Source organism: Ascaphus truei, chromosome 6, assembly GCF_040206685.1.
Source record: "Ascaphus truei isolate aAscTru1 chromosome 6, aAscTru1.hap1, whole genome shotgun sequence".
NCBI classification, from domain to species: domain Eukaryota; kingdom Metazoa; phylum Chordata; class Amphibia; order Anura; family Ascaphidae; genus Ascaphus; species Ascaphus truei.
Window position 1 is genome coordinate 52,901,393 of NC_134488.1, and position 24,983 is coordinate 52,926,375.

General features: G+C 42.1%; 1 protein-coding gene across 6 annotated transcripts in view; it reads right to left on the reverse strand.

The window, feature by feature from the left end:
* The window catches only part of UBASH3B (ubiquitin associated and SH3 domain containing B), a 115,820-nt gene that overhangs the window by 24,021 nt on the left and 66,816 nt on the right, over window positions 1–24,983 (reverse strand). For 4 of the 6 annotated variants that reach the window (XM_075604282.1, XM_075604280.1, XM_075604278.1 and 1 more), the window contains 5 exons: window positions 23,137–23,306; window positions 19,639–19,847; window positions 17,152–17,284; window positions 7,781–7,904; window positions 5,981–6,103 (listed from right to left, as the gene is read on the reverse strand). In XM_075604282.1, coding sequence (XP_075460397.1) covers window positions 5,981–6,103; window positions 7,781–7,904; window positions 17,152–17,284; window positions 19,639–19,847; window positions 23,137–23,306 — 759 coding nt within the window. The remainder of the gene's footprint in view (window positions 1–5,980; window positions 6,104–7,780; window positions 7,905–17,151; window positions 17,285–19,638; window positions 19,848–23,136; window positions 23,307–24,983) is intronic. The other 2 variants (XM_075604281.1, XM_075604279.1) reach the window with 1 other exon arrangement.

Below are 24,983 nucleotides of genomic sequence, written 5' to 3' on the forward strand. Positions count from 1 at the left end.
CAAGCTCTGGTATGGGGCATCGGGTGCCGGTGTCTCCGCCATTTTTAAATCGTCCGCGTCACGTGACCGGGGGATTTAAATAATGAAGGAGATACCAGCACCCCATATCTGGGCCTGTAAATCGGGAAGCAGGGGGTCCCCAAATTTGAAATCAATGTGGTTCATCTCAGGAGACCCCCTGCTCCCGCACACCAATAATAAAAATGACATTAAAGCAGCTTCATTACCTTATCGGATAGCCGCTAAGGCAATGAAGGTATTAAGGAACAACAGCAGCTTTATTGAGGGCAGAAGGGGTGAGTGAAGTGGGTACTTGGCCCTTCATTCACCTCCTCTGCCACCAATAAACAATACAATATGAACTAACCACCAATACACAACCTACCCCCTGTGCCCCCACATAAAACCATAATTTATTTTTTGATACACTGTGAGTCCCCGCTGGCCTGTGGTACCAATCCGGTTGCAAAAAAGTTTTTGGGGCATACATTACAATAAATACACTCCCCCTCCCCCCCCCCAACACATACAGTACAGTATTGGGCAAAATAACTTATCCAGATATGGATAATAGCTCATTTGCCCATTATTACATCAAACATTAGCCAGCCAGCATAAATAAAGTAAATAAACCTTTATTCTTACCCCTGCCATCATGAAGGGTGTCCTCGCCAGCATACTGCAGGTCCACTGGAGCCTGGACAGCGGGTGGGCTCAGTATGCAAAGAGGCAGAGGTACCAGGTTGGCGCATGCCCCTTTGCAGAATGAGAAAAGGTGCCCACCCGGCTTTACAATACTTGCAAATCGGTGATTGGCTGGCAAGAGAGCTGTAGAGGTTTCTGATAAGCTGTAGAGGTTTGTGAATGGGACACTGAAACCCATAAGAAACCTTGCAGCCAATCAGGAGTGCAGATTCCAAGCGCCAAACTAACAGCGGCAAATTCAAAGATGCTCTGTGCTGAATATACGCGAGCCGGCTTCAAAAGATTTTGACTCAAGACATTTTCTACGTCATGCTTTTTGAGAACGCAGCGGTTAAGGCTGGCATTGCATACCAAAATCAGTTCCAGGACTTTCGTGAGTTCCTCCAGGTCATTGGAAAGGGCTCCTACAGAGGTCATTTTAGTGAATTTCGTTTTAAAGGACAAGTTTATTTGTTAGCCCCGTTCCCAGTAAGTGTGTTAACTGTGTAAATTGTGTTACATTGTGTGTATGTCTTTTCCTGAAATAAATTACAATTTATTTAACCTACTTGCTTTGCTCAATTAATGATCCCGGTATAAAAACTGACTCTAGGACCTCAACACATGGATCAGAGGTAACCCAGTGGGCTTAACCTTTATTAGTGAGCCTGGGTACCCCTACACCATCACATGCTGTACTCAGTCAAGTGGGGGTGGATGGGGGAGAGCATACCTGAGCAGAAAGCTGCTGCCCAGGGAGGTGGCTTATGCCACAATTGAAAAATAATGTTTGGCTATTGTATGGGCTTTACGCAAACTTATAGTGCTGGGTAACTGCCAGGGACCCACGGGCAACAAATGGGCATAACCTTTATTATGAAGCCTGGTTACCCTTCCCCATCACAGTTACCACAGCGGTTAATAACCGCTAAGTTGATAAAGGGGTTACAGTAGTTCATTTTTTTATTTTATTGTCTGTGCCCACTGAAGACGATGAGGATGAGGAAGGCTTTCATCATGGCAGGGGTAAGTACAACTTTTATTTACTATATGCTGGCTAATGTTTTATTTTTAATGGGCTAATGCGCTATTATCCCGATCTGGATAATAGGGATTTTGACAATTACTGTACTGTATATGTTGGGAGAAAGGGGGTTGTTGGTGGTTGACGGGGTGGGTAGTAGGGTGCCCATTCATTGCCACTGGGGTTATCTCTGCTCCCATTGATGGCATAGGTAACCACACTGGCAATCAATGGGTGTATTGGCTAGTATTGGTGTTTGAATTGTATTTTATTGTTTATTGGGGGTAGAGGTGGTGGGTGACACAGGCAGTTGCCCCGGGGTGGGTGGTTAGGCCTCTCGGGTGGCTTGTGGGAGGCGTTACTACCGCGATGGCAATGAAGGGGTTAACCCCTCCCGTAGCCATTCCGATAGGCATAACTGTCATGGGAGACCAGGACGTTTAACACCTTTTACCGGGATCATTCAATAGGCAAAATAAGGTAGTGGAATAAAATATAGTTTTTTCGGGAAAACCTGTGTACAAACAATGAAATACAAAGATACAGCTAAAATACACAATTGCTGGGGGTCTGCGGGTGAAAAATAGCCTCAAATAGGTGCAGGGCACATGCTTCGGAAGGCTTACCCTGACCGGGAAATACTCCCCGGCTTCCTGGTACTCTTTTCGGGTAGAATACCTGACCGCGACCGCTACGTTCTCTTTTGACAACTTGGACCTAGGGTCTGACTTGGCCTCCACTAGGCAGACTTTCCTAGCTCCAAAATGAAGTCGACTGCTCTGCTATTCGCAACAGAGCAACTTTGAAAAGACGCCAGCGCGTCACCGATTCAAGTCACTGGAAGGTCTGGTTCTCTTCTTCAGCCGCCACCTTACATACCTTCTGCCGTGGTATCTCCAACATGGAAGTGGGAGGAGCGACCAATCAGAGCGCGGGAATTTTCCCCAGCAGCCAATCGAAATGGGGGCTCGACCAGCTGCTGTCGTCAGAGGAAGGGGCGTGTCAAGTCGGCTTGAAAAGCCGGGCGACTAGGAAATATGAATCGGCCAATGGGAAATGTGCCTACGAGCAACATCTTCTCCAGGCCAACCCATTGCTACCCACTGGGCAGGCTCCACCAGGTCTGGCAGTCCAACAGGTATCCCAACGGGGTGTCCTTTGTTCTCTGGACTTGGAAAATCACCCTTCCCCGCTCACCAAACAGTTTTGTCACCTCTGGACATCCTCACTTCTTTCAACTCCGATGTCTATGCAGACATCCCGGCACTTATGTAGATGCCCGGGCTGACTGTATAGACATTAATACAGTATAGATACAATATTAAAACACTGTTTTAATAAAGTATAGCTTTTGTGAAACCTTATACAGTTCCTGTGTGTGAAATGGGTCTGGGATACCTGGGCTCCAAAAAACAGGATTCTGGGGGACACTGGGGAATCACGGTGTAATTCCCCTCTCGTACTTGCAAAACATGCCTGTACATCAGGAAGAATTATGGGACCCCCGTTACCCGGGTCCCCCAAACTCCTGCAAACAAGAGGAATAAATTTCAGTAACGCTTATGCTCACCACAAACCAGGGCCGGACCGCGGGGCTGAGGTCGGGGATGTGAAAACACCGACCTTAGACCACGAAGCCGGGTCCATTTTGCGTAGTCCGTAGTCGTGCATAGCCGGGTCAGGATTGGAGAAGGCAGGGTAATCCGTAGACAAGCCAGGGTCAGGGTAGGCAGCATAGGAGCGATGGTCACGAGCTGAGGTCAAGGCGGGCGGCATAGGAGCGTAGTAGAGGTCACGGGCTGGGGTCGTAATCAGGAAATCTTCAGCGAAGCCGTTTCAGCGTAGAAAGCAGGAAAACTTCAGCAACATCGCTTCAGCGTAGAAGGCTTCTGGAAGGAGGGACCAGAAACAGAGAAGAGCAAAGGCCACAGGAAACCAGGGGTGCAGACACGCCACAGGACACACTGAGGAAACCAGCGTAGCCGCTTCAGCGCTGCGAAGGCGGTCTGCCAGGAACAAGGTAAGTAGCGCCGGGCAGTTACTGTGCAGGAAGGCCTTGGGAAGCAGGTTAGGAGCAGGAGAATAAGGCACAAGGAGGCCAAGCCAGGCCAAACAGGAGAGTCTGTGGTAAGCACAGTTACTTGCAGAAAGTCTGCAAAGTCTATGTTCAGCAACTTACTGGGAGAAGGGCAGCAGCTAAATAGCACAGGAAGCCAATCAGGCCAGAGCTGCATAGGAGGGAGCAGGTGATTCTTGATTGCAGGTTCAGGGAGGGTTTGTCTGTAAACTCCATAGCTCTGTAAGGAGGAGCTCCAGCCAAACCCAGGAGCGGATTCCTTACAATTTCGACCCAAATATCCCACCTAAAACTGCCATTTCCGAAGTTTCATGTTTGTTGGGGACAGGGAACATGTAAAACCCCAAAACAGGTCAGGTTTAAGCTATACATTGCATGGGACATCCATAACACACCACGTCTTTATCTACAGACGGGTACCCGCAAATCATACAGGATCTGTGGGTAAAAAAACAGTAGTACCGGTAACTGGTTAGCAATATTTTATACAGTTTCTAACACTAGTTGTACTCCGATATCCACTGTTAGCCTCACGCTCCAAAAGTCCCTGTTCTGCAGCTATTTCCTATGGGGGGGACCCTAACCACACATGGTATCCATAGCTTTTAGTCCTGCAGAGGACAGTATAATGGGAACAGAGGTATAGGGAAACATAGCAGGGTAGATTACTAGACTCAAGAGCTGACACTCTCAGCCCTTGACATACGGTTTTAGGGGCAGCCAGCCAGGATACCCCCTACCATCTAAATAACCACCCACCCTGTGACAACTACCCCCTTCAACCACCCCCTCTACTCCCAATAAAGCAGCTACTCTGGTTTAACCCCTTCATTACCTTAGAAGCTAGCCGCTAAGGTAATGAAGCTGCTTTTATTTTAATAAGACAGTATTGAAGCAGGGTGTTTCCGGAGCTGAACCGCATTCATTTCAGCCACGGTATCTCCCTGCATTGTTTAAATCTCCCACGTCATGTGACTGGGACATTTAAACATGGCGGAGATACCAGCACACCATACCGCGGCCTGTAACTCTGGAAGCAGGGGGTCCCAGAGGCTGAAATTAATGTGGTTCAGCTCCGGAGACTCCCTGCTTCAATACTGTGTTATTAAAATAAAAGTCGCAAGATCGCCTGTTAGAGGTACGCAGGGAGAGTGACTTATTCTGTTTACTCTCAATGCGTGTCTCTTACAGACTGATGTAACGCGGCAGGATTCACACAGCGGGAGTCCCATTCAGAATCACATACGTCTGCTGTGTTAATACTGATCAGCCATGAGTCTCCTTGAGCACAACATGAGCACACGGGATTAGAAACGCACTCATAGCGGATTTTGTGAGGGCAGCCATGTGGCTACATTGGTATGGGTATGAAGAATAAATATCTAATTTCATCATGAAGGTAGTATCAACATGATCCCAGTTCTCTGAATTGCCTCTTCAGTATTCAGTTCTCTATGATTTAGTTGAAAGTTTCTATCATACCCTCCTTTAATCCCCCAAACTCTACATACAGTATAACGGTCTGAGACAGGGCCTCTCCCCAGTTTAAAAAGGCAGCATGCATAAAGCCGGTCTATAGCTAATGAGTCCAGCAGGGAGCAGGTTAATTGTAGCTAGAGTCAATTAACCAGTCTCCACCTAGCTCATCGTGCAGGTTTAAAAGTGTGCTGCACAAACTGCATGGATCTCGCGAGCATGGATCTTGCATGGATCTTGCTGACAAAGAGAGATCCCAAGGAACCATATCCACTATTCCAGGACACAGCGGTCCCTGGAACCCGCGAGACAGTGCACCCCACGGACACCAAGCCAGACCCGGAGACTGATTTAAAGAGCCCCCCCCCCCCCTTACAGGTACGTCTATGGACTTTGGGGTCACAGGTTGGCAAGAGGCCCTGCAAATAGGGACTGGCAAGTGTGAGTCAGCCCTAACGAAGGGATAGGCCTGTTTGATTTGTTTTTGCTGACATGAAGCTGTATTGTTTTGAAGCTATGGGCTAAATAAATGCCACTGTTTATTTCTCCAATCTATGTCTCCCTGGTTGTACCTCTGCACTCGTCTCCTACAGGACATGGTCCGTTATTCTTTCTAGTGCATTGCAACACTTGCTTAAAAATAAAGCAATGAGGTTGCCATGCTAGTATCCATTAATAGTACCAAGTAAAAAAAATAATTCTATTAATTTAAAACTTACCAACAAGTCGTGCTTGTGTGCATCCAAACACAGTTATTGGTGCATCCTTTTCAAATTCTCTGTAACCCCCACTTCTCTGAGGCAAACTCGGCAGCATATTCAAATTTGTTCGCACATACCGGCCTAAAAATAAGTTATAATATTTTCACTAGATATATCATAGCAACCTAAGATAACATGTTCCCATGGTCATCCAAATAAAAACGTTTTACAGGCATGTCGGAAGCATACTGTATGAACAAACAATTTTATTTAAAAAAAAATTATTTTGATTTTTAAGTAGTAAAGTAATTGCACCCTCAAAAAGCAAATGTATCCTCCTATTCCTTATTTGCTAACACGTTCCTAATGTCTTGGCATGAGCCGCATAAATTAGATAGTAAGGGTATACAGTATATCACCTATCCATTAAACTTCCATATTGTCAATGCAAAATCAGCCGTAACTGGCATGCAATTTGACGCAATAAAAACCTGGCCGTTTCACAGTATTCATTAATAATTATCTATATAAAAAAACTCACATCTCATTTCAATGTGCTTTTTGCACAATTTGATGCAATATTGACAGGAAACTGACAGAAATCTCACCTTCCTCAGGTTTTCTGAAATAGGGCTTTTGCTTGCGAGGTGATACCTGGGAAATATGCTTATTTAAATGCGTAAAAAATAGTCAAAATATTTAACCTAGCATATTTCCTGCAAAATTTCTGGCTGCGACTTTCTGGGCAATCTGCAAACTCGCAATTTAAAGGAGCAGTTCAACCTGCATAACTCTAACCCCCCCAAAAAATTTCTAGCATGGGTGTGAAGCAGGGGGTCTCCAGAGCCGAACCACGTTAATATCAGCTCTGGGGACTGCCTCGTTCCTGAGATATTTACCAAGGAATTTGCCACCTGTCCACCCTTCCAGGGGAAACAAAATGGAAGTTTGAATCTCCCCATCACATGGTCCAATAGAAAGCCACAACATCATTTGTCGCGGCTTTATATTCACCCATATGTGGGATTTAAAGTACAGGAAGTACTGGCGTCGCCTTTTTTGGTAAGTATCTCTAACAGTTAACAGTTTTTATGAGTAATTGTTATAACCAGCTTGAGCGACATGGTCATATACAAATCCCTGTAAAACAGCTGTTTTCCCTTGGAAATTCACTTATTGATGTTTAATAAATGGGTCCCTACAGGTGCGCTGATGAGTATTCTTAAACTTGCCTTGGAAAATCTGGGGCTATCACCAACAAGACCCAGGTACATGCTGGGTACATGCTGCAACATTTCAGTGACATTTCTGCAGAGACTAATGGCCCATCAGATTAACATAGCAGGGGCCCCTGGCAGTCCCATTCAGTTTGAATGGGACTGCCAGGGACCCCCTCTGTTAATCTGATGGGCCATTAGTCTGTCTGCAGAAATGTAACTGAAATGTTGCAGCATGTACCCAGCATGTACCTGGGTCTTATTGGTGATTGCCCCAGATTTGTTTTAGAATACTCGTCGGCACTACAGTATGTATCAAGACAAAAGCAGTGCAATTCTAATGCAAAACACTTTGCACCACTTTTGTCTTGCTACAAACCCATATAGATCTTTAGGTTACAGATTCCCTCTTTCCTGTATTGATTTTAATTATTAGTCCTGTACAGTACTTGTATTGAGCATGGTTGATTAGAAATACAATCATAATGATTGATTTTTAGCAGGAAAATTAGTTAATAAAGCCTGATTGCATTGTTTGTGGTCCTTATTGTTAAAAAGTTAAAACTGACACTTTCATTTTGCTTAGACATGGAAGACTCACCTTTTGCATCAAAACACTGAGAGAGCCAGTACTTTCCAAACACAACATCCATTCTTTCACCATGTCGACAAACAAAAAGACAACGCTTCTTAGGACCACAGTCAGGGCTAACTCTCAGGGGCTGCTTAAGAAATCAAAATAAGATTACAAAAATAGCAAACCTTGAAGCAAATGTATCTGATTTTGCGGACACAAAGGAATACATTTACTAAAGTCTCTTGGCTGAATAACTGAGGCACGACCAAAGCAAAAATCTGATTTATCAGAGAAAAAGTATGCCCATATAAGACAATGGGATTTTTTTTATGTGATACATCTGATTCATTTGCACTGGTTTTGCTCCAGTTGGGAAGTCTGAAGACTTTAGTAAATAACCCCTGCAGTGCTATATTTTTAGTAATATTTTAGAATCTTCAATAAAAATATTTAAAACGTTTTAATGCTTCATGATAGGTATATGTCATGGGTAATACCCTTATTTAAGAAGACAACTATAAAATATATTCAAAATATATTCAAATATATAAAAAAAAATCTACAAACCATTAAGCATTACATTAACTGCGTGGAAGCTACTCCAATATTTAAGGTATATTATTCAGGCATACCTTTTGGATAATAACATTATTAGGTATACTCCGTTTATGGATTCATGAGAAATATGTCATGCCATACATATTAATTTTCTTTAATGAAGTATGTAGGAACAGAATTGACATAGAAGGCAAAGTTTCCATTGTTGCTAATGACACTATATTATGTAAAAAATGTTAAATCAAATGTATCTGCAGAAGGCCATGGTTAAATGAAAGCCAGGGCAGGTAAATGTTAGGTAAAGCTTAATACATGTAAATGTAAGGTTATGCATTTGGAAAGCAAAAATATGCAAGCCTACAAAATAAAATGGGACACAATTACAGTATGTCAATCCTGCATAGAAGAGTCACAGAATTATTAAAGGGTCTCATTTACTGTATGAGGAAAAAAATATCCAAATTAGGAATGTTTACAATGAAAAAGATGCGCTGAAGAGGCGATTACATATCATACGTATCTTACATACCATACGATAATTACTATCGGCAATTATATCAAAGCTCAATACAAGGAACGTTCAAAGGGACCTTTCATCCCACGAACAGTACAAATGGCATAGGGTCTACCCTTGAGATTAAAAAGAAAATCTCACCAGCGGTAAAGATATATACTGTATATATTTTTCTACAATAAGATCAGTGACAATGTAGAATGTACTATCCATGGAGGCTGAGATGTCCACAATATAGATATACTTAAGAAAAATATTTATTTTAGAAATGGGTACAGGGATATACAAAATAAGTTAAAACATAGAAAAGCATTGATCCACTCATATTGGCATTACTGAGGAAGGCTTTTTTCCTCCCTTTTGGAAAATGTTTATTTGGGGTTTTTAGTTTGCCTTGCTCTGGATCAATAGAACTACATGTAGGATGAATATCTCTCCCAATAATAATTTAACAAAGGTTAAACTCAATGAACACGTGTAAGTGTTAAACAAATCTACTGTGTTACTACATATATTATTCAAGAATACCATCAGGAAAATTTATTGTTTGTGGCTGCAAGGTTTTAGGAGGTATTGATCACGCCATTCTTGTAATACAATTAATTATTGTAAAGGCATGCCGGACAAATGATAAGGCGAAGGAAAAGTAAGACATAGAATGTTTTTACAATAGTTAATTGTTACTAATTACTGGGGTTTGATGCGTACCAGTGGAGGCATCCGTAATTTACGAGCTCATTACTAATTTGTTTTTCCTGTTTTTTGGGGGGGGGTTTCCCTTGAGAAAGCGCGTACCCGTCGCGCGAAACAGCTGTCGGGTGTGACGTCATTACGCTGACGTCCATGAGGAAGTAGCAGTATCAAGCATCCTACGAAGGGGTTGTATGACTTTTACCTTGTAACAATTTTACTTGTGTCTCCACTCCTGCACCTTACCAGTTCCACTTATACTTGGTATTATGCTATAGTGTCCTTGGTTACCTTGGACACTTCTTATCTTTGGGACAGCACTTTTACTACGCATATATGGCACACACTACACATGTGTTACTCTAGGAAATCATGGTACTTTTCATCAACTGAGAGTAAAAACAGGGCCTGTTTTGAAAACCTTTGCCAGATAGTGCTGTACACTGAGAGACACTGGTATACTTCTCCCCTTTGTTGACCAACTATATTAATAGTGTGGTAATCTGTATGCTTGATTCAAGGTGCTATATGTACACCACTATTATTGTGCATAGATGGTGATTTAAGACATTACATTAGCACCATAAGAGAGTAACATTTCGAATTTGATTTTAATGTTTGTCTTTTATGTGTCTATTCGTCGTTGTCTATATTATTAAATAAAACTTTTTTATTTTGCCAATCTGGCTTTTAATGGTATCCGTCCTCCCACAGGGCTGGGAGCGGTTGTTTTAGGTTTTGTGTATCCAATTGCGAGTTAAAGAGATTAGTATTACACTACCTACCTACTCCTCTGGACTGAGTGCAATAAATAGGGTTCTGTTTGGATGAATCTATTTCATCCGTTGCGTTTAGATATGTACATATTAAGGCATACCGTGTTCAGTTAGGTTAATTCACTTAACTGAGCTCTGTGCATCTGTGTCTATGTCACAGCCACAGATTTCAGCATTAAAACAAATTGTGTGCAACATAAACCAGGCTGCGTGTCAAATCATTACTGCAGGACATGTACATAGCAATGCAGAATACTAGGAAAGGAGACATTTTGAGAAATCAGGTCGGTTACATAAGCCAATACAGGTACAGACGGCAACGAACATCAATCCACTGAAATACTGTCAACAACTGTACTATTAAAAAAAGCACTGGATGCATATAACCTTCAGCAATCCATTTGAGATATAGGGGCCTATTCTAGTAGCTTCTATTAAATCACTGCCAAGTCATGGTTTGGCGTCACCCTACCTCTCGGTCTGACATTTGTGTTATCACTGTATTCAGAAAGAATTATCGCAAGTCAGAAACTGTGAGGTAGGAACATGCCAATACCGCTTGGGACAGCAGTGTCCTTATCTCAGCCTTTTTCTAAGTTCTACCGCTGCAATCTTGCCACAATCTGCAAGAACAGCACAGGGAGCTGCATAACCTACACAGCTCTTACAGGCGATCGCACTGTTTGTATTTAAATTTAATAACAGAGTATTGAAGCAGGGTGGTTAGCTGCTAAGGTAATACAGGGGTTAAGCCAGAGTACTTGGTTTCTTGTGGGTACAGAGGGTGGGTGGTTAGGCCTACCGGGAAGGTTGCGGGAGGTTTGTGTGTTTTTGTGTTTTTACTCTTCCTATTCACTCCACTTATGGTGTTCCCTCACTTATTGTATTCCAGGAATTTGCGACGATGTGCGGGGCGATTCAGCACTGGGACTGTGCCAGGATCCTGTATGCGCACGCGCTGGTTTCCCTTCACTCATAGCTACTGGAAATAAGATGCTAAGTACTTTGGCACCTATTAACGGAGGACGCCAGGCCATCACATTATGTAGAATTAATTTTGCCCTACTACACATGCACGGAGAGGAATCTGTGACGCCGTGCAGGTGATTCAGCGCTGGGATTTTGCCAGGATCCTGCATGCATGGGCTTCCCTTCACTCGTTGCTTCAATATGAGAACTACTGTATCATATCCTTTCTCAATGAATTTAGCCTTCATTGTGTTTGACTGAACAATGAAATCAAGATCAGTGGAGCAGTTTCGCTTCAATCTACCAAATTGACTAAACGGAATATTCCTTAGCCAACTTTGGTGATGACTGCTTTTTGCATGGAGATAGCTATTGGTAGCCACCTCTTTGATATGTTCATCTGGCTGTATTTCAGTGTTGGAGTCTATCTTGAGGCAAAGATCCAAATAAACTATGGAATTGGTATCTACCACGGATGTGAAGACCAAACCAAACATATTTAAAAAAGTGTGCAAACAAAGCCTGAATATCACCAAAATGTGTGTCTCAAATGATAAGAATATCATCTATGAAACAGCCAGGCCCGTCCCATATGGGTTGTTGGACCAGACATTGCTTTCCTCCCAACATCCCATAAATAATTTGGAATAACTTGGGGTGAACCTGGTCCCCATAGCCTTCCAGAGATCTCAAAAAAAATTGTGATTGGAATAAAAAATAATTGTGTCAAAATAAACTCTATAATAGAACAAATAAATGTGTTCAAGGTAACAGACATAGCACTATCACCATCCAAAAAGTGTTAATGGCTGCCTGACCTTTAATGTGCTCTATACAGGTGTAAAAGGATTGTATATCACACATGGCCCAAACAAATTATGGTTGCCACTGGATGTCTGAGACAGATTTGATAACATGTAAGCTGTCCCTAATATGTGACCTCAAAGATGTTAAATGGGTCTGTAGATCAAAATCAACATATTGGGACAGATTGGATGTCATCGACTCCATCCCAGACACAATCGGCCTGCCAGGGGAAAAGTGAGGGATTTGTGCACCTTGGGTAAGTGATAAAATATAGGCACCCTGGGATAAGTGATATATAAATATTTAAACTCATTTTCAGTAAGAATATGGTTGGTTTGAGCTTCTTTTAATACAGCCATAAGTTCTAATTAGTATCTCACGGTGGCATCAGATTTTAATTTAATATACGAGGCTTCATCTGAAAGGAGGCGGCTTGCTTCATTGGTGTAAATAGATTTATCCTGCAATACAATCCCGCCTCCCTTATCCGCCTGTCGAATAACCAAATTACCATATTTTTGTAATTCATCTAAAGCTTTTCTTCACCATGAGAAAGGTTCTTTTAAAGAGGTTTAAGTTGTTTTTCTTTGCATAATTTTTGAAGGTCCATATGTATGGACCATAGTATAAAAGGTCTCGATATGATTTCGCTTTGACTGAAATGGGAAAAAGTGTGACTTGGGTCTAAAGGGAGAATGGAAAATAGGACAATCTGTTGTGTGGTGTAAAGAATATAAATGAGTCAGTCCTTCTGCAGATAATTCGCTGGTGGAAGCATCAAATGTCTCCAACCAAGATGAAGTTGAATTATCCAGAGGATCCTGATTATTAATATCAAATAACTGCGTGGATCTATTATTATTATCATTCAACAAAAAATGTATTTTCAACGTTAGTTTTCGTACAAAACGATTAAGATCCACAAATAATTCAAAAGAATCTGAATAGGCATTAGGCAGAAGGGCAGGCCACTGTTGAGAAGATCAATCTGATCAAAAGAAAGCACATGAGAAGATAAATGCTAAATACCTCTTGGTTCTGGTGGTATCAATTTAAAAAAAAAAATCTAATTTTTAATGCCTTTTCTTGGTGCTCTCTCCCTGCTCTGTTTCCTCTTCCACTGAATTTCCTCTTTTTAATGAGGTGGTGGGAGAGCTACTTGGAACATAATAGGGTGGGTCCTCTCTCTAAAAAAAGATGATCGTCAGAGTAGGGTAAAACTTTTGGTCTAGCTCCCAGACGTTCAGAAGAGAGAGGGACCTGTTTGCAACGAGAGTCACTGGAAGTGCTTGCTCTCTCAGTCTCAAAACAGGAGAACCTATTCTCAAGACTGGGTCTGGATCCGTCAGCATCAACCCTGTGTAGATGATTAGGATTAAAATGGGATTTGTTACAATTATTCTTTTTCTTGTTCTTATTAATACAGTATATTGTCCAGATGGACGTCTAAATGTGTCTGATCTCTGTGTCCTCCAAGAATCCACTCTATTCTTGGAATAATCTTCCTTGTCTCTCTCAAGTTTGCCATTTTTGCAGCCAACTAACTCCGTTTCAAAGGCTACCACCCTGGCATTAACATTATCGGCAAATTGGTAAATCCTTCAGTATCCTTAAATTCCTTTAAAACATTATGCATTGTTTCAATCTCTACTTCTATTTATTTCAATCTTTCTTTTCTATACCTGATTAATAGTTTCATGAGGGAGTTTGAAAAATTGGATAAGGTCTCATTACTAAAATTGTCGTTAGTGAAAGAAGTGTTAATTTTTTTTTATAATCCTTAAACCCCTTGGGATCAATTTATCAGCATGATTTATTCCCTCTCTCCCCAGGATATCTCCTAAATACAGCTACCAGATTGACTATACATTGTTTAACATACTGACTTTTTCTACAGTCAATATATGGATATTGTATACATCTTATATACTAATTAGCTATTATTTATCAGCCTATTGCACACCTTTGATAACCTGTGTGCATTGCTAGCCTCAAGCTGAGTACTAACTTTCTCCTCCACATTGAGTATTAACTCCTGATTAGCACATTGTATTGTATTTTAGACATTTATGTAGACTGTATTTTTATTGTATTTACCATTTATTTCATTCTACAGGGTACAGGGTTTCTCTTTTTTTTTTTATTAAACTGTCCGCATATATCTAATACAGGAATTGGCGCTCTTTGTTCTTTTTACTCACGTGCATATATGTACATGTGTCAATGTATATGTGTATATAAGTGTGTATTTATGTGTCACTGATAGTGTGCATCATTGCATTTCTGTGTACAGAATAAAGGGGCAGCTTTTGTGTGTTTCTGTCTCTTTTATATTTATACTATTATATAAAATGTCTTAGTAATTCTCCTGGATCTCTAAGCTGCCTTTGACACTGTTGATTACCTCCTTCTCCTGCACACAATGGGGCCTATTCTAGTAGCTTCGATGTTATCACTGCCAAATTGAATGTTTTGGCATGATCGTACCCGACGGTCTGACATTTGTGTTATCACGGTATTCAGAAAGAGTTATCGCAAGTCAGAAACCGTGAGATGGGGAAATGCCAAACCATTCAGGATAGTATTGTCTTTAGATGTGTCTTTTTCAAAGCTCTTCTCCTGCTATCTGCCTGCAGTCTGAAAAAGCTGCACAGAGAGAGCTGCATCTCCCTGAACACCTCTTACAGGGGATCACACTATTTTAATTTTATCTTAATAACACAGTATTGAAGCAGGGGGTCTCCAGAGCTGAACCACATTCATTTAAGCCTCGGGACCCCCTGCTTTCCAAGTTACAGGACCCGGTATGGGGTGCCAGTATCTCCCTGCATTGTTTAAATCTCCCATGTCATGTGACCGGGTCATTTAAACCTTCAGGTGGCGAGATCAGAATGTCCAAGTTGCAGCCACGATGTGAATCCTGGGGCAACTAGAATGGCTCGATTTGCCAAAAATTGAGAGTTTGAGCATTTTTTTACCTCCTGCACAGTTGCGGGAGCACGACCGATCGGGAAGAATCACTTCTTGAGCGAGTTTGGCATGTTATCACAGCTTTCTGAGCAGCTACACTGTTACTAGAATAGTCCCCTATACACTTTATTGGCCTCGATTGTCCCATTCATAAACTACTGTACCTATCCAACCATTCTTTTAGTGTTTATTTCTCTGGTGTCTTTTCCTCTCCACTCCCTTTTTCTGTCGGGGTCCCACAAGGCCCTGTCCTTGGCCCTCTATTCTTCTCACTCTATACTACTGCTCTTGGTGAACTAATATAATCGTTTGGCTTTCAGTATAATGTCTATGCTGATAACACTCCTGATAACACTACCTCTCCCATGACCTCTCACGATCCCTCTTTTATCCATGTCACCAACTGCCTCTCAACAATCTCCTCCTGGATGTCTCACTGTTACCTGAAGCTTAACATTTCCAAAACAGAATTAATAATCTTTCCCATTTTCACTGTCACCCCTACATCCAAACTCTCCCTCACTGTCAATAATACCAACATTTCATCAACACACCAAACCCACTGCCTGGGGGTCATCTTTTTCACTATGCCCTCTCTTTCATTCCTCACATTCAAGGCCTCACTAAGTCAGGCCACATCCACCTCTGAAATATTGATAGAATGCACGCCTATCTCACTCATGACGCTACAAAAATCCTAATTTACCCACTTATCCTGTCCCACCTTGACTACTGCAACCATCTCCTAGTTGGCATTCCACTTGTTCGCCTTACAAAGCACTCAACGATACTGCCCCCCTTACATCTCAGCCCTTGTCCACAAATATACCCCAAAACACCCCCTCTGAACTGCCTCTCCTACTTCATTACCTCCTCCCACTCCAACCTACAAGACTTCTCCTGTGGTGCACCCTCTCTCCCCTACCACGTACCATCAGATTCTCCCCCAGCTTTCAGACATTTAAAAACTCTATGAAAACAACTTTTTAAGGAAAGCCTATCTTGCATACCCCTAAAATCCACCCTCTTCCCGAATCCTATCAGTACCAGCTGTGCAACTTTACCAAACTCCACGCCATCTAACACTCCCTAACATCCAAACCCTCAAAACATTAATAGGACCAGCTGTGCGGCTGGACCATACTCCATCCTGAGGCATACTCGATTCCCAGAATGAGCAGCCACTTTAAGTTTTCTTTCAACATTGACCCTTATTCCCTCTAAATTGTAAACTCCCATGAGCAGGGCCCTCATTACCTTCTGTATCTGAGTGTACTTATTTGTATGACATTCTGTTTATGCATTTGATGTCACCCTGTATTACCCTGTATTACCCTGTATTACCCTGTACCGCGCTGCAGAATATGTCGACGCTTTACAAATAAACAATAATAATGGAGCACTGTCGGCACAGTCCAATCTCTTTGGTACCTCATTCAATTTTTTTGTTTTGCCAGGTTGACATCTCTGTAGAACTTCTGTGCAGTGAAAACATGATAAAACAAAAGTCAACCGGGTGGTACAGTGACAGATCTGAATGTGGCCTCATCAAAGTGTAGGGGGCGAAAGGGTATATCGTCCAAAGTACATTAGCTCTGAAGTAAATGAGGTACCAAAATAAAATCAGTGATCAAAGATTTTCAAATTATGAATTATTTTAGCTCAAAATACAGATGCAGCGGCCGTTATTGAAACAAATCACGGCGCCGTTTTCGTGTGCGCTGCTGTGCTCCACGCGGCATGAACGCGGCCAATCGCCCCAGGCACACGTATTTATCGCGGTTGCTTTGTTTGAATTTCATAGATTGTGTGCAATTAAATGCAATGAAATTAATGAATTGTAATGTGTCCAGTACTGTGCTACTGTGTCAATTTCAGGTGTTTAAAAACTAGAGCAGTGAATGCCATTTCCTGCACTCACCGGCACTCGTGTCTTAAGGAGGTACGGTTGGAAGAAATCCCGCGCCATGACATGGGTATTCCGAGGTATACAACGCGTGATTTGTTAAAATAATGGCCGCTGCATCTGTAGTACAATCAATATATGTCTGTATTTGAACTTTATCTGTGTGCACTGTAATCTATATATTTATGTGTTAATAGAAGCTGACCTGCATGGGTTGACAGATAATGGTAAGTGATGCAGTTTCTCCCAAGCCCTGACCTTCTTGCTGTCTTCTCTCCAAAACTCCATCTCCGAGAGAAAAAGTTGCGGAAGAAGATGTATTTAGGAGTGAATATGATCTGGAAAAAAAATTATTATAATTATACTTCATTTGAAAAACAAACTCCATTTAAAAATATTGGGTGAGTACTTTTGTCAGGTTTCTTTGAGTTTTAGTAAATTATGAGCTTTATAAAGACATACGATATATATTACATATTCACATTGTCTATTACCTTGAAAAAAAAAACATATGTCCATTCAGTTAAAACTTTGTTAAATTCTCACTGGGTGAGATACTAATACAATACAAATAATTATAGTTCTATTTACCCTGAGGTAGACAAACCAAAACATTGCAAATTGTGTCTTATAACAGGAAGATTTGTTTCCCTTAGCACAGTAATTTCGTCCGGGAGCAATGCTCTTTCTATGTTTTAACATATTTGCATATCTCTGCTTACCTTTACTTTATAAAAAATATATGTAGCTGAGCCCCTATTACCTCTAGTGCGGGGGGGTGAGGGGGGGGGAAGGATGCAGGCAGAATCGAAGCCGTCGGAGTTCCGCTGTGGATTAGTAGCAGGTAGTGTCCAGGGAGCAGTGCTTCCCTGGGCTAGGATAGAAAACAAGCTCCAGGGCACTCCAAAATAATCTGATTCTCTTCTGCGTGTAATGAAAAAACTGTGGTCCCAGAGATGAATAAATATGAAAAAATATTTATTGCAACATACAAGGGTGAACAATAAAATACCTCCCACGCGTTTCAACCAACAACTGGTCTTTCTCCTTGAGTGTTTCTATCCACCTGCCTTTGAGCGCATGGCAGCGTATTTTTTGTTATGCTTCCCTGGACTAGGCCGAGTACTGCCCCTAAGGATGCAGCTAGGCCCTAGTCACCACTTGAGTTGAGTATTGCAGGTAAGGCCCCAGATAGGGATGCTTCCCCTTAGAGCATACTGATAGTATTTCACGGTGACCATAAGGCCACACAGTGCTCTGTGGTCTGGGATCTGCCACAGGCCACCTCATAGACATTAGGTGAGACACTCCAGCGGGAGCTTGCCTCACAAGGAGATTTCAATGCGGATCGCTTCCTGGACAAGGTGTGAGGAGAATTGTTGGAGGCCCCACTGTGTGGGACCTAATATAGCACCCTGTCATCAAGATTCCCTGGTCTGGCCGTAGACCAGGCAGGTACCATCGTGCACCACCACATCACAGGGGGGGTAGCACTACCTCACATTTTGGGTGGGCTTGCTCGTGCGGACAACCGGTTACAGGTGCCCAGGGCACCCTCAGTACATTGGGGGACTCACTCTTGGTTGGGAGTGTCATTGTATTATATTCTATCATATTGCTGTTGATGTGTGTCAGTAAACAGTTGTTATATACCTGTGTGTGTATTACTCAATACTGTGTTAGTTACTGCGAGGGGTTATCCCGCCAATGCTGGGATCCCTCATGGGTGGAGGCGCTGCACCGAAGTAGAAAGAGCTCACCCCAGGCTCCCAGAGGCGGAGCTTAGGCCTGCTGTGAGCAACAGGGAAAGGGGGCTACAGATATTTAACGAAACAGAGTTAATTAGGTGACATTAAGACCTCTAAATGATGCCTATGACGGAATGTATTAATAACACTATAATTTAATACCTTTATGGAATATAATGCTGAGTAAAATAGAATTGGCCACACATTTATGGAAAACAGATGCAAAAAAAACCACGCACTTCCAAATAGGCTTGTAATTTATTAGTGAGATTCTATATTTTGATCCTACAGTAAGTCTTATAACAAAGGAGACCTTTCATTGCATCTTTTAATCAAAAAAAACGATTAAGCCTGCTAAACCCCATCTAGGTAAACTCCATTATAACAGGTACCTATACTAAATTAATAATATTTCTTATTGTCCTATGGACGGCACGTAATAAAATATGTGAAAGTGCCTAAAGGGTTAAATTAATGAAGCATAATGCTATCTGTGATTCTGTGAAATTAAAACTGTCCATATACATACATACACATTTAAAAAAGAAATAAAATTATATACTGTATATATATTGTTGAGGGCTCAAGTGCTGCACATACAGCTCCACACTGCTTTAGATGCTGGTGATTTTTCTTCACTCTATTGGATCTAAAAGTATTCCTTTCACGGGGTAGATTGTACAAATATGACAGCTAATGTAAAGCTCTCGGAAAAAATATACTGTACAAACACAGGAGGTTATTTAGTCTTTGAAACACAGAAAGTCTACATAATGGAAGCCACATATTTCAGAAGTATAATAATGTCACTTTTTAAATTATTGCATTGTCAGATTCATTTAAAAAGAAGTATGATTCAACACCTGTAGTCTTCTTTAATGACTGGGTGAGTAGATAGTAAATTATATTCAACAATTGCCAATTGAACTTACATGGTTACTTACCCATGAAATACCCAGGTGCCACATTCATCTGCCTTTGCAACATAATTCTCTGGCAATAACCCAGAACATCCAGTTGCTAGTGAAGTGCCAAAAATCCAGCCTTCACTGGCGTTTGTTTGTTCTACTTGTGACATAAAAATAAAATCTCCCGGAACTAGTTCAAGTTCATCATCATTCTGTGGTAGGTATGGATATAATACTTGCAGATTCTAAGAAACAAAAACAAACACCCACAAATGTCAATATTTAAAAAAGAAATATGGATTTTGAAGTTACTTTTAATTTACAAATGAAATAAGTACTATGGATACATGAAACGTCTTGATGATTATGATGAATACATAATATTGCGGTCAATTACCACCAAGATCAGCTACATCACCGCTCATAGTTCATTGTGGAGAAAACGCGGAATAATTAGGTGCCGTCTGAGAATGAATTGGACCTGTGGTACAGATGTGGCATCCTGTATGTATCAGCTGCAGTAGAGGTTGTGCTGATGCACAGAGTGCAAAGCGTTGACCTTCTGTGGCGCAGTCTATAGCAGGCGGTTATGGCTCATTGGGATTAACACAGCGGAGTGGGGTCCCTGCGCCTGAATGGTACTCGTGCTGTGTGAATCCTACTGGGCTGCACCTTTCTGTAAGGCCGCGGTCAGGGTGAACGTGATTGCGTGAGAAATGGCCGTGCGGCGCTATCAAAATGACTAAAGCCAATGATCGCAGCCATAGACCGTGCGTGCCAGCGCAATGGGGCATGCGTCGCACAAAGTTTCAAATAAATTTGCCCAATGAGAGCGAATGAGCTCCGTGACGTTGCGGCCACACCTCTGGCACGCCCCCCGACACACCTCCCCGTCATGTCTACCCAGGCCACAAATCGCTGCAGCTAAAAGGCAAGCGTGACATCATGCGCACGGTCATGAGCGCGCGTTCACTCTGGTCGCGACCTAAGAGATGCGCAGTAAGAGTGATACAGAATCAGTCACTCTCCCTGCGTACCTCTAACAGACGATCGCTCGTCTTTATTTTATTTTAATAACACAGTATTGAAGGAGGGGGTCTCTGGAGCTGAACCACATTCATTTCAGCCTTGGGGACCCCCTGCTTCCTGAGTTACAGGAAATGGGGTGCTGGTATCTCTACCATGTTTCAATTCTCCTGCATCACGGCCAACGTGATCAGGATATTAAACAATGCAGGGAGATACTGGCACCCCATTCCGGGGCCTTTAACTCGGGAAGCAGGGGGTCCCAGAGGCTGAAATTAATGCGGTTCAGGTCCAGGGACCCCCTCCTTCAATACTGTGTTATTAAAATAAAATAAAAGCAGCTCCATTACCCAACCCCTCTGCCTCGAATAAACATTCAAATACAATACAAAACACCCATACACTCATTGATTGCCAATGTGGTTACCTATGCCCTCAATTGGAGCAAAGATAACCCCAATAGCAATTAATGGGCACCCTACTGCCCCCCCCCTCCCCTCCTAACACATACAGTACAGTAATGGGCAAAATCCTTATTATCCACATCTGGATAATAGCGCATTTGCAATGAACAAGACATAAAAACATTTAAAAAATCCCTTAAATGGGTGCACTCAAATAGTGCATTTGTCCATTAAAAAAATAACCAAAACATTACCCAGCCAGCATATAGTAAATAAAATATGAACTTACCCCTGCCAGGATGAAGGCCGTCCTCGTCCTCTCATCTTGAGCGTGCACTGACCGTAAAATAAAAAAACAAACCACTGACCTGTAACCCCCAACTTAGCAGTTATTAACCACTATGGTAATTAAGAGTTTAACGACCCTCTACCCATTAATTTTCACTGTGGTAAATCATGTCCACAGTATTGTCATGGCTTGCCCAATGGCAATGAATGAGCAAGCTGCATTGCCATTGTGGCAATTCCTGCCCATATTGTGGGTATAGTTTACCACAGTGACAATCAAAGGGTAGCAAGGGTGGGGTAGTGTCCCCAAGTAGGGTGGTTAGTCCTCCCAGGTGGTTAGGGGGAGGGGGTAACCCCTTCATTACTTTAGCAGTTACTAATGTGTGCCAGAAAAAAACCTCAGCATCGCGATCACGCCTTGTTTGTGGTGAGCACTCCGTTACACCTACCTAGTACTGTGCCTTCACTTATTCCACTCCCCTCCCAGCTCACTGTCATGTCTATCACGCTGTTTCCGGAATCTGATGTTATATAGTATATTTCAAACTGAGAATACAGTCAGCTGGCTCTGATTGTGGCAGTGTCTGAAATCCCCTCCCAAATCAAAGACTACACCACCGAGATCATGTAGAAGAGTTTAATAATATTTCAATATAAATGTTGTATCTCTCATTTTGTGTAGATCTGTGATGGGATTTATAAACTACACACAAAGACTTCAGCTCTAATCAAAAGGGAAGTTGTATCTGTATGGTGATCTGGAGATTATACTTTGATTAATTATGACAGGGGAAACCTGAGTTGATAATATACTCCAATTGTTACCAACAGATCCCAGATCAATTTTATGAGAGGTAAGATTATTTAAAAAATTCAAACTACAGTACATCTCCTGCCTCGGATAGATGATTTGCTGGAATGCTTAGGCAATGCTTATCATATTACCCCTCTCCCCCTCACTAAAGAGTACTGAGATAATCCACTAACATCAGAATCAAGGGAGAAAACTGCAGTTTTTCACTCCATTTGGGCTGTTTGTTTTGAAGCTGTTTCATTCAAGTTGTAACGTATGTTGGATATACCCTAGGTAGCGGGCAGGTTACGCCTTTGGTAGGCAAAGTTAACGCTTTAACCAAAGCATACAACAGGAAAGCTTCATGTAAATGCAGATTTCCGATCCCAGGGGAGACATGAATCCTGGCTACACCCTGAAGGTGAAGGAGAAGACAGGAAGGGGTGGAAAAGCCAGATCTGCAAACTAGTTGATTTTCTTTCCCTCTTAAGGCAGCTGAGTTTAGGTGAAAAATACTGACCTGCTTGATAACATTTTTATGCTATAACTTAGAGCTGTACATTATTCCGAATTGCTCTAAAACATTATAGATCTTATTTGTTTTTGTTTTGTTTAAAGAGTAAAGTTTAAATGGAGGCCAAGGACTGTGCTAAAGGCCCACCTTTCTCTTAATATATTCAATAAAGGCCCTGATGCCTCAGGAGAGTTAATTTGCTGTACAGTACATGAGATCATACTCCTGTATCCTGTTAAGGGGGAAAATAAAAACAAATTGATTTTTACCAAAAGGATAGTATTTAGACTCCGTATATTGCACTAGGCAAAATAGGAGATATAAGGAGATATTTAGGTTTATCTGCTGTGCATTTTGAGTCATCTGTATTCTGTATCTGTCTTCAAACTACCTTTAAATTATGTTATAATATATCATTATAGCTAATATTGGGATGTACATTGATATGCACTATGACTGAAACAATAATCCTTGGGAATTTTTTTTTTTTATTAGATTGGAAAAATTACCTCATGATTCACATATCGTATATCTCTTGAAAATATTGCAGCAACCCAATCACATCCCAGATTAATGTCAATGTTCTGTGCAAGTTTCTCCAATGTTGGCAGGTGACTGGCTTGAAAATGGTATGCTAAAGTTACATGTAGTTGCTTCTTGTGAGGTTCCACCTGCACCTCTGGGAAAATAGGAAAAAGATACATACAGTACATTTAACATTTCCAGCTGTTTAGATGAATCAAGGCTGTTTCAAAATGGGAATGTCTCAGGCGGAAAATAGGACTGAAAGTTTTTATGTACGTTTGAAAAATCATGATAAATATGTCATTCCCTGCCCCGCTATAAGGGAGTTTACAAATTGTCTGTGTTGTAGGTTACTTATGGTGCATTACCATTATCAGGGACACTGGTGCGTGCAGGCGGGGCATATATGCAGATGGTAAAGATGGACACCAGGAGTTTTGTAGTTTTTAAACAAACAGTCTTTATTCACATTTTCTGTTATACTGTACTTGCAGTCCTGAGGAGGCACATTGCTTTTAGCATTTAGTTTGGTTGCATTTAGAGTAGACCATACATAAGCATTCTCTTGGTAACCTTCCCTTTCTAACTGTGGTAGGACAGGGCCTCACTTCTCTATACCTCCCTATGCTCACTTCACACCCCATTCTCTGGTTTGGAGGTAACATGGGAGTGACTCTTCATACTGTATACAGCACTTCCTTATCCCTGGGTCCTACTTAGGGTACTGTGCAACAACTCCTGTTATTCTTGGCTTCAGATTTGGTCTTAAGAACTTAGCCAGAGTAAACCCCTCTGTGGAGACATATACTTCTTTAGCTTGCTTCACTAAGAACTTCACTGTAAGGGACACATTGTATATACTGAAAAACAATAAAGAGGTCTTCTACCTCAATGTAACCACTGAGAGTTTAGATCCTTCCCTGGTCTCTCCTCTCAGGAACTGTCTCCTGGAATCCTCCTGATCTTGATTTTTGACTGTGACGGGAAGGGGTAACCAGGCTCTCTAATGAAGGTTAAGCCTGTTTTGGTTACCCCTGTACCATGTATAAGGGTCCAAGAGAGTTAGCTCTTGGGCCCAGTAACTTTGTGCCATTCCAATGTACGGTCTGTAATAAAAGTATTTTTTGTGTTTTTCCCTTTCCGGGCATGCAATCAAGCAGGGACTGCTACGCAATGAGTTTCAAGGGGGGTTTTGCGGAGGAACCATTTACAGAATGTGCCTAGGAATCATGCCTGATTCTCGGATACATGTAGGCACATTGTCCCGGCAATACCTCCCCTTGACTCAGCACTAGAGTACCCTGCTTCACCACAGCCCAGAAAAGAGAATTAGGCACAGGGATAAAACATGTATTCCTGTAGCTGAGGGAATCCCTAGGTAAAGGGGGGTACCCCAGCTAGTGCCAAGGTGACCCACAGCCAGTATAGGGTTTGTGGGTGCCCAAACATATATAAGGTTGAGGGGGGACTCAGAGTCCAAACTGAGTCCTAGGGAAAGTGTGTGGGGAATAAAGCAGACAGAAATAAAACTACGATATTTTTCCTTTTCTGTCCCCTGTACCCAGAGACTCAGAGACTCAGAAGTAATACCGTGGAGGAAAAAAACAACAGGTTTTAGCTACCTTTTGAATGTGAGAATAGACTGTGAGAGATGGTCGAGTGTGACCCCTAGGGAGCGTGCTTGGACTACTGGGTGAATGGTAGTACTGCTGCGGCCGAGTTTATTCGAGCATTTGCCCGTTCTCGGCCGCAGCAGTAACCTGGCACGCGCCGGAGGGTGCCGGGCGCGCGCCGAAGCAGCGGAAGAGCGCCCTCTGATCGGGGCGCTCTC